This window comes from Tenrec ecaudatus, chromosome 12, assembly GCF_050624435.1.
Source record: "Tenrec ecaudatus isolate mTenEca1 chromosome 12, mTenEca1.hap1, whole genome shotgun sequence".
Classification (NCBI taxonomy): domain Eukaryota; kingdom Metazoa; phylum Chordata; class Mammalia; order Afrosoricida; family Tenrecidae; genus Tenrec; species Tenrec ecaudatus.
The window spans coordinates 116,453,243-116,463,512 of NC_134541.1; the positions used below are offsets into that span (position 1 = coordinate 116,453,243).

The following is a 10,270-nucleotide window of genomic DNA, read 5'->3' on the forward strand; positions in this document are numbered from 1 at the left end:
CCCCTACAGAGAAACTCAAGCAGTCTTAATTACCAGACCTCCTGAGAATGTAAAAGCATTGCCTGCCAAGAAAACTTGGCCCAAGAGGCACCAACTAATAAATTGTTGAGATGTTCTGTCTTTCAAGATCGCTGACCTGCATTGTACCTGTGATGAGTACCAGACGTTTTGTGAAAAGTGCTTGACTTCATGTTCTCCTGTTATCTTCAGTGTTATCCTTTCTCTGTGATAGACCCATTCTAGAGACAAGAACATAGAATCTTAGAGAGAGTAAGTGTCCAGCATAATGACACAAAGTTATTCAGTCGTAGAGAAGAGATTTGAACTACGGTCTCTCTGATTCCCAAAGTCTGTGTCAGGAACACCCACAGTTATATAACCAATTAGCATTGAGGGGGGGTGTAACTTGTTACTGTAGCGCAGCATAGCATAGCTTATCCTGAATGATGCTGTCTTAGCTCCCTGAGTTTGACTAAGGCTGACACATGATCAGCTCTATTGATTATGCCCAAAGGGATGTGTGTGTGTTCCTAATAAGTCTACTAAGGTTGAAAATTCCAAGTCCAGCCATGGAAAACATTCTTCTACATGTTATTCATTACAAGAGATATCAATTGTTTAATTTTTCGAGGCAGTTGATGGAGGTCAGACTAAAGACTAACTATGATTAGTTCTTCTCCTGGGGAGGAAGACACATGTGAGCCAAACAAGGACAAAAGCAAGACCCTGAAAGAAAAAAAAAAAGAGCCTGTGCGTAGCCATGTTGTTCTGGGATAAACCCATTCTTGATAAAGACAAATATCATTTGAGCAAGTTAGTATGCACCAGCCACTGATCAAGGTTCTGGAGAATGGAGTAGATAAAGACTCTCCCTCTGGGGGAGTTTTTATTCCAAGAGAGGGATGAAAGGTAATGGATGGATACAGAAGCCTGTAATTAGATCAGTTTAGAGCAGAGGTCCTCAAACTTTTTAAACATGGTGCCAGTTCACTGTCCCTCAGACCCATTGGAGGCCGGAATATAGTTTAAAAAAAAAACTATGAACAAATTCGTATGCACACTGCACATATCTTATTTTGAAGTAAAAATCAAAACGGGGAAAAACACCTGATGGGCCGGATAAATGTCCTCAACGGGCAGCATGTGGCCCATGGGCCGTAGTTTGAGGGCCCCTGGAGAGTCTCCCCAACTCTCACATGCTGAGAATAAACAAAGAATATGGCAAGGCAGCAATCTCACTCTCTTTCCACCTCCGGAGTAGGGTTTGAAGCAATACATGTGTCAATCCAACCTACAGCATCTGGGGCCCTGAAATCTAAACCATTACTTAGGCTTAAACTCTTAAATGCTGGGTTTTCATTTCCATTCAAAGGAAACAACAGCTCTTTCTTCTGGTTGCACCTGGGTTCCTGCCCACTTGCTTAGAGGGAGAAGTAGACTGAACGTTTGGATCACTACATTTGGCATGTAAGGTTTCCCCTTAGAAGCCTCTGGAGATGCAGGTACCATTCAAGAGCAAACTCTCCCTGGGGTGATTATGTAGCCAGGCCTGAAGACTCAGATGGTAGAACTTACAGTACTTAGCAACACAAGAGCAGCCTCTAACAAGACTGTTTACAAAGAAAATACTGCAAATCATGATCCAGGATCGAGTGACAACCCTATCTCGGTTTTTGTATTCTAATAACTATGAGATACGGTAATCTCTGTCTTGGACCCTGCACAGATTCTGGTATAAAAGTTGTTAATTGGTAAATATTTTAGGAGTAAATGTGTCCTAAAATATCCTAGGCTTCAAACAGGCAATGCTGATCAACAAGAGTGACGAGGTCAATTCGACTTACTGTCTTGTCTCCTAATGGGCCAAAATGTCAGTGAGAACTGTGGTACCATTAGACCAAAAATCAGTGATGTTTGATTGACTGATCATCAAATACAATTTGTCACTAAAAGAAATTAAGACTTCTTTTAGGATGTTATAAGCAGAACTTGGGCTATATCTTGACAAAAAGCAAGCACCCTTTCAAAGACCAATGGGGTCATGTTGAAAGAACAGCAGAAGTCATTCTGAAGGGGTTTCCATGAGTCACTTTGGGATAATTTGAACATAAAAATTAAAAAGTAATAGACTGCACTGGATTGAAACACACACACACACAAATTCATGAGTTCATCACCACTTTGAAAATCCCTTAGTCACCACTACAAGTTGCTACCACATCAACTCTTTATGCTGAAAATTGATGATGATGAAGAAGATAATAAAGAAAAAGAATCAAACAATAAAAATGAGTTGGCCCTAGACAATTTATTTAACTTTCCAGAATCCCAATTTCCTCACTGATGAAATAAGATGCCTAAGAATACCTGCTTCGTTCTTGTGAGGATTACGGAAAACAGTAACATATGGGACCACAGGAAATCATAGCATATTGTATGCATGTAAAAGAGAGATTATTACTATGTGGGTAGTTGCCAAGTGAAATAAATCGCTGAGGGTTTATAGATGACTGGTTTCGGGACTGTGGTGCTTATAAAAGACCCTGAGGAGCCTATCAAAAGAGATAGTGACTGGGATCTTACAGGCTTGAAGATAAACAAGCTGCCATCTAGCTCAGAAGCAACAAAGCCCACATGGAAGAACACACCAGCCTGTGTGATCACGTGGTCCTGAAGGGATCAGTTATCAGGCACCAAAGAACAAAAAATCATATCATTGGCTGCACACCTCCATGATAGGATCGCCAAAGACAAATGGGTACATAAGCAAATGTGGTGAAGAAAGCTGATGGTGCCCGGCTATCAAAAGAGATAGTGTCTAGGGTCTTAAAGGCTTGAAGGTGAACAAACGGCCATCCAGCTCAGAAGCAACAAAGCCCACATGGAAGAAGCCCACCAGCCTGTGCGATCACAAGGTGCCAAAGGGACCAGGTATAAGGCATCATGCAAAAAAAACCCCCAAATATATATATATATATATACCATAGTGAATGAAGGGGGAAGTGCAGAGTGGAGACCCAAAGCCCATTTGTCAGCCACTGGAGATCCCCTCACAGAGGGGTTTAGGAGAGGAGATGAGTCAGTCAGGGTGCGATGTAGCGCTGATGAAGAACACAGCTTTCCCCCAGATCCTGGATGCTTCCTCCCCTCACTTGCCATGATCGGAATTCTACCTTGCAGGACTGGATAGGGCAGAGGTTGTACACTGGTGCATATGGGAGCTGGAGGCACAGGGAATCCAGGGTGGATGATACCTTCAGGACCAGGGGTGTGAGGGGCGATACTGGGAGAGTGGAGGGTGAGTGGGTTGGAAAGGGGGAACTGATTACAAGGATCCACATGTGACCTCCTCCCTGGGAGACGGACAGCAGAGAAGGGGGGAAGGGAGACTCCGGATAGGGCAAGATATGACAAAATAACAATCTATAAATTGTCAAGGGCTCATGAGGGAGGGGGGAGCAGGGAGGGAGGGGGCAAAAAAGAGGACCTGATGCAAAGGGCTAAAGTGGAGAGCAAATGCTTTGAAAATGATTAGGGCAAAGAATGTACGGATGTGCTTTATACAACTGATGTATGTATATGTATGGATTGTGATAAGAGTTGTATGAGCCCCTAATAAAATGTAAAAAATAAAATAAATAAATCAGTTGTTTCTGCAAAAAAAATATGTGCAAGAAGGAAAACAAGTCATTTAAAAGAAAACACTAATTTTAAAATAGTTGATGAATAAATCTACATTCTTACTATAAAAAAAGACCCCGAGGAGCAATTCTAAACTCTCATCCTCTGATCCAAGGTGATTCAACTAAGAGGTTAAATGTAGACTCTCTATTTGGATATGATTCACAATCTCCACCTCGAAATTTATTCTAGCCTATCATTATCTTAGTTTCTCACTCACCATGGTTGGAGTACACTCCCTAACGGTCCACCTAATGATCCAAGCTGTAGGTTCCTGTACTCCCTGGGGTCTCCGACATAACAAGGTCCCTGGTGCTTAACATCATGGGGAAAATACTGACCCTTCCCAAAAGGGCCATTAGAAGTTGGTAGCAATCCAGTGGTGACTGGTTTAACATGCTCATAACAGTTTAGGAGGTTCACACAGGCTTCCCATGCCTGGTAGGATAGTGGTTACACGTAGTAATTCCACAAAAAATGATGGTCTCAGAAACCCACAGGGGCAGTTTTAACCTGCCCTATGAATTTGGTTGTTTCAGGGGGGATTGCCCGTATAACCACGTAAGAAGCATAACAGCATTTACACCAATTCTTACAATATGGACAAACTGGTTGTTTTTTAAAATAGTGTTATTCGCCTCCCCCGGCAGAGGTTTGAAATATCCTGGCTGTGGGAAGGCCTAGCTCTTGCTTGCCCTGCTCCTGGTCAACAGCAGTGGGAGCATGAGGGTGTCCCTCTCCTGCACGGGCCTCCAAATGGCCACAACCACTTGGCCTACAGCCTCTTGGCCCACATGCTCTTAGCCTCTAGGGTTCTTGGGCCTCCTGAGACACCCACCAAGTAAGTTCCGCATGGGTGGGCGCCCTCTTCCATGTGGTGGTTTGTGCCCAGTCGTGAACCCAGCACAGCTTCCGCACAGCTTGGCATACTTTCCAGAAATAGCATGTCCTCTTTTGAGACGGTAAAACCTGAAATTTGTCTTGTCCTTCAGAAAAACTCACTTGGATCACACACACACAAAAATAGTGTTATTGACATCTAATTCACACACCATACAATTCAGTGGTTTAAGCATAGATATTAAAATGAGCACGGACTTGTTGGCCACGTCACAACTGGGAGTCATAGGCAACATGGCTGAGCAGGTAAGGCACCGATTCATCGTCCGCCTCGATCTTGGAAATATTGAGCACCTGAAACTTGAAGCAGTGTTTCCTTTTGTCCCCATGCGGGACCGTGTTTGTGATGCCCTCAAAGGCAGCCTTTTTATTCTGGAAATGGCTGGCCCGGCGAAGAGTCCATGGGTCAGGGTAGCAGCGGCTTTGGTAGCTCCAGCCGGGAGCAGGCCGTCAGCGGCGTGGCAGGTTGTGTCACAGGTGGCAGCCATGGCATCCACTAGGATGGCCGCTCGGTCCTTCACGCCCAGAACCATCTATCTGTTCTACCTCATTGCTCTGGGACTCAAAGCAAACTCCACGTGCAGCATCTTGGCCACAAGTTTTGCACCTCCTTATCTGAATGCCCAGGGGCTGCAAATCGTGTGTGCAGACGACTAACCTAAACGTTAGCCGTTTCACCCCAACCGTCCTCACTGCGTACGGTACAACGGGCTTCTTTTTATCATTTGTAGTTCTGCCCAGGGCCTTGCTAGGTTCGAACTTTTGCAGGAGTTTGCAAACTATGTAACTGAAGTGCATACATAGATGTGCACCGGGATTGGTTAGTTAAGTGGACATGCGGTACCCAAGACCTTTGCAAGAATTGGACCGTTTACTCCCTAATGTGCTTGTGGCCTACTGAGGAGAAGGGCCAGTTTGGGGGTTTGGTAAAAATAGGCTTCATAAAAGAGATAATTTCACAGAGGTTGAAGTGGACTTGACCGCCATCAAGAAAAAGAAACTGGAGACCCAGTATCCCTGTGTCGAGAACTTCCTAGATGCAGGAAAGAGTGAGCCGTATACTGAAAACAGCACGAGATGGCTCCAGACAGCAGAGGCAAAAGATGGCAGCAGCAAGAGACAGCAGGTGGCTACGGTGGGTTTGCCTAGCCCTGTCGCAGGAGTGCTGAGTGCCTTTGACAAAAGACGTGCTGGTGGAGTGGTGTTTACACTGGGCCCACCTGTATAGTCAGGGGAATCTCCCGATCTCAACGTCTTTCATTTACGCGCATCTGCAAAATCCTTTTTGCCACACAAGGTAACACATCCACAGGTGTATGAGATGAAGGAAATGAACATCATGCCTCAGCCGACCACACTGGGCTTGACATTGGACTTCACTTATTCAAGCATCATGTCTGATCCTGCCAGATACCCTCCTCTGGTTAGCACGTGGGCTACCGATGAAGATGGAATTAAGATGAAAAGTGCCAATATCTGACCATCGCCACTACCTCAGCACCGCTTTGTCATCAACAAGCAACATTCAGGCCTAGACCTCGTGAGACCCTATTGTCCCTATTGTCAGCATGTAACCTTCACAGGGGCACTGGTAGGCAAAGTATATCCAAGCCAGTCAGTGACGTTGTCTCAGAAGGATTTTCAAATGAGAGAAGACCAGGTCAGGCACCCAGTCATGACTGGCTTGAAGTAGCTGCTTGATAAAAAGCCAGGCATTTGCGGGGGAAGGGGGAGTGTAATCATTTCTCACCATGAGTTGGCAGTTTCTGTGTAATTCTGTCAACTGTCCTATTTTGAAAAGTTTTCCAGCCTAGATCCAGTTATGCCACAAGAATGGTGCATGCCAACAAACCGGGCTATGTTATAATTATGTGGAGAGGCTACTTGATCAGTAAGTACAGAGCCCCATATTACCAGCTCCAAGGGTGCGAATAATCTGATAATGTATTGGGGCTTAGCCATTGTTTGGCAATGAACCATGAGAGGAGGTTGCTCCTGAATTTTCTTTCTCCCCTCCCAGTTGTGCCTGATAAGTTGCTATCCCTCTGACCACAGGTTGTCCAGAGAAACGAACATGTGACTCTCCTCCTATGTGACTTTGAACCTCCCAGGTAAACACCAGAGACTCAGGTTGTGACGGCATAGGAGTCACCAAAAGAAGTGAAGGAGCCGGGGTGCTTTTTGCTTTATTTTGTTTTGTTTCGGCAAAGAGCTGAGTCTTTGTGAGGGAGCCGAAGGTCTGTGGGGGCCAATTAAACCATCTTCAGGTAAGAAACCATGCATGTGGTCACATAAGAATGAACTTAATAAATGAATGGTTGTGAAAATGCACTTAGTTCTAGGGCAGCAGTAAGAGAACAATCGTGTCTTCCTGGCCTAACGGCAGACCCTTCCCTGGGTAATGGCCCATTGACGGCAAATGGAGCTGTCATCTACTTTGGGTGGGATGGTGGGTAGAAATGTAGCAAAAGCCCGGGAGACTGTTTCCTCACACTGGCTTTGGTTGCCAGAAGGCAGCCTGGGATTCCTGCTCCTTGCTAGGTGAATAAATAGTCTTAAAGAAATGGTGCAGCCCCTTGTACCCTCGGTTTTCGTCTGGTAAAATAATAACCATATACCAAGGACCATTGGGGGAAATAACCAAGTATTGCATGGAAGTTCTGAATGCATTGGTGAGCCTGTCCTAAGTGCTCAGTAAGTACTTTCATGGTTAAATTTTTCAAATTTGCTCTCCTCCTCTGGAAATCACTAACATTTCAGAAATCATCCCATTCAACTCGCTGTCTTGTACAGCTACCTTCCAGGGATCGTTTTATAAAACAATTTTATGTGAGGAGACGTTAAAAAGTGGAATAAGAATATAATGTTGTATATACCCCAAAATATGCAAAACGTTTAAAGAAAATTTTACACAGTTAATGTTTTAAGCTAAAATCATGAAGACTTTCAGATTTGACCATGAAGTCGTTCGAATTGCCCCCAGAATCCCAAGTCAGGATGACTGATGCAGAATGGTGGCTTTTAAAAGTTTCATCGTCTGCAATAAAATTTCTCTGTAACCAAAAAAAAATTTTTTTTCACCAAAAAAAAATATAGATCAAAGAAACAAAGTATCTAAGACACTGGTGGGGGAAAAAATTAAGGTTTAGTTGAAAAGTCGTAGATATCTCAATTTACTTGCTGATCATTGTCCTTACATCCGTGTAATACCTGCTTCACTGTTGATGCCTATAACAAGGCAACGTGTTGAAATGCATATTCGGATCTGATCAATTTGTGATATTTTGTTTCATATTTATAGTTTTTTAAGATCGTTTTACTGGGGGCTCCTACAATTCTTTTTACAATCCATACATCAATTACATCGGCCATATTTGTACATATGTTGCCATCATTCTTTTCTAGACAATTACTTTCTATTGAGCCCCTGGTATCAGTACTCACCCTCGTGACCCCTTGATAGATTAGAAATTATTCTTATTTTCACCTCTCACACCGACTGCCGTCCCCTCCCCCCGTGGTTTCTGTTGTTCTTCTCAGATCTATGGTTTTATAATTCATCAAGATTTGGAAAAAAATATTCATGGAGCTATGGGAAGTAAGAACAACACAAAATCATCTTTTTGAAGTTTAGGGTGGAGATTTGCATGGGAAATTACCTGCTATGATTTTACAAGATAGCAGGCTCAAACAGCAACCCTGTGAGAGCGATGCAGGACTGAGCCTTGAGTCTGTTGTCCTGACGGTCCTTTGAATTGGTTCTAATTCCAGGGTGCCTCGCAGCATCCTACTCGCGGAGCCATTCTCTTTCCAAATTATTAAACTGAGTCCAAGAGAGGCCAAAATAATGGAAGTAAAGGCTAGAATGCTTCAGGCTGTTGATGCAGTTCAATCCCTCCAGCTTGGAGCACAGTGCTGACAGGACTTTGAAAGATAAACACTGATAGTTCTCATCCAAGGACTTTTCTAGATTTATTTATTTTGTGATATGTCAAGCCACTAAACGTTCTGCCCTAAGTGGTTTGGGGGGTTGATTTTTAATACCTAGCACTTAAATTATCCTAGACATATGCCAGGCGCTGTCCTAATGCGCTTAACCCCGTAACTAGTGAAGGAAGCAGGTATTTATCATGACTTTCATTGTACAGCTGAAAATGAGACTTTGAGGATGTTTTGTTGTGTATATTCTCGCCACAATTAAAAAAATACACTAATAACAATGAGTATAAGGAAGAAGAAAATGTTCTAAAATTGATCGTGGTAATAACTGTACAACTCTTCTTGATATGTGCGTGGGGGGTGCATGCGTGCGCGTGCACATGCGCACGTTAAGAGAGGAGTGGGGGTCTCAATTTTGAGCATGATCCCCTTCTACTGCTCTCCCCTTCTTTCGCTCACGCTTCATATCTGCACCCCACTTCCAGAAAATTGTCTGGGTAAGACATCATCCCTCTTCTCCTGCCTTTGACATTGTAGAGTTAGACACCTGTATGACAGCCGGAAAGCACCTTTCCTAGGCTTTGGAGCACCCCGCTTCTCTAGACCCCGCTGCAAACTGCAGAGAGGCTGTGAGATAACGGTGAAGGCGGCACACGCAGCGCCTTTTGTTCTATTGCTTTTATGCTACCACTCTGTGGCAGACCCAGCCACCCCTGCACCTGCCCATGTTTCTACCCGTGCAGCTCCGTGGAACAAGAGGGTGGACGGGAGAGGGAGGGTGTTTACCATCAACACTGAAGCTGCATAGCGAAGGTGTGGAGTAAGCAAGTTCTGAAGTCAAATGATAGGAGAGGATTTAAAAACGTTCGTGGCAATTTTCTATTATCCTTCGTTCCATTTTCCCAGGAAACTTTTAAGGTTCAAATGTTACTAGGGTGACCCAGGGCAAGCTGCTGAAGTCTCGGTGACCCCTAGTTTCCCCATCTGATAAGTAGAAAAAATAATAACACCAAGCTTACAAGCTTGTCATAAATGTTGAATGATATCAGGGATGCGAAATGGCTGGCGTAGGAAAGACTGAATAAATATCGGCTATTATTATTATTGTAAGAAGCCCTAGTGGTGCAGTGGTTAAGCACTTGGATGCTTAGCAGATTGGTGGCTCAAACGCACCAGTCACAGGAGAAAGATGTGATCGGTGCTATACAAAGTCTCTCTCTACCAACATCGAAGTAGGTTAAGGACATCGGGTAGGTGCAGATGTGTACCTATTAACTAATACAATGTGATCAACTGTAATGTAAATAGTATAGACACATGTTATAGATATTCAAACATCACAGAAAAAAAACAACTTAAAAAATTTTTAATTTTTTTTACAACTTTTTTTTTATTACACAGATCTTATCCATGTCACAAACTAGTTTAGAGTTTGGAGCACATTAGAAGTGAAATCCAGGTTTTCTGAGTCATACTGGAAGACTCCTTCATCAACTATGCTGGAGGAGAATCATATAATAGCAATAAATAACATTTAACGGGCATATTGTTCTGGCATTGTCTTATTAAATCTTCATAATAATTCGCAGCAGGGTACTATATATTTTCTCATAGTTTCATTTCACATTTTACAAATATGAAAATTGAGCAATAGAAAGGCTACGTAACTTGCCTGATATCCTTCAGCCAGAAAATGCTTGTCCAGGACTTAAACCAAAGTTTCTGCAGTTATATTGTGAATATAACTGTG

At 43.4% G+C, this 10,270-nt stretch overlaps 1 protein-coding gene across 1 annotated transcript in view; it reads left to right on the forward strand.

Moving 5' to 3' along the window:
• Window positions 1-6,061, forward strand: part of ACSM6 (acyl-CoA synthetase medium chain family member 6) — a 52,881-nt gene extending 46,820 nt beyond the window's left edge. Inside the window, exons 11-12 of the mRNA XM_075528106.1 lie at window positions 5,544-5,716; window positions 5,879-6,061. Of these exons, the coding sequence (XP_075384221.1) occupies window positions 5,544-5,716; window positions 5,879-6,061 (356 nt within the window). The remainder of the gene's footprint in view (window positions 1-5,543; window positions 5,717-5,878) is intronic.
• Window positions 6,062-10,270: the final 4,209 nt, after the last annotated feature.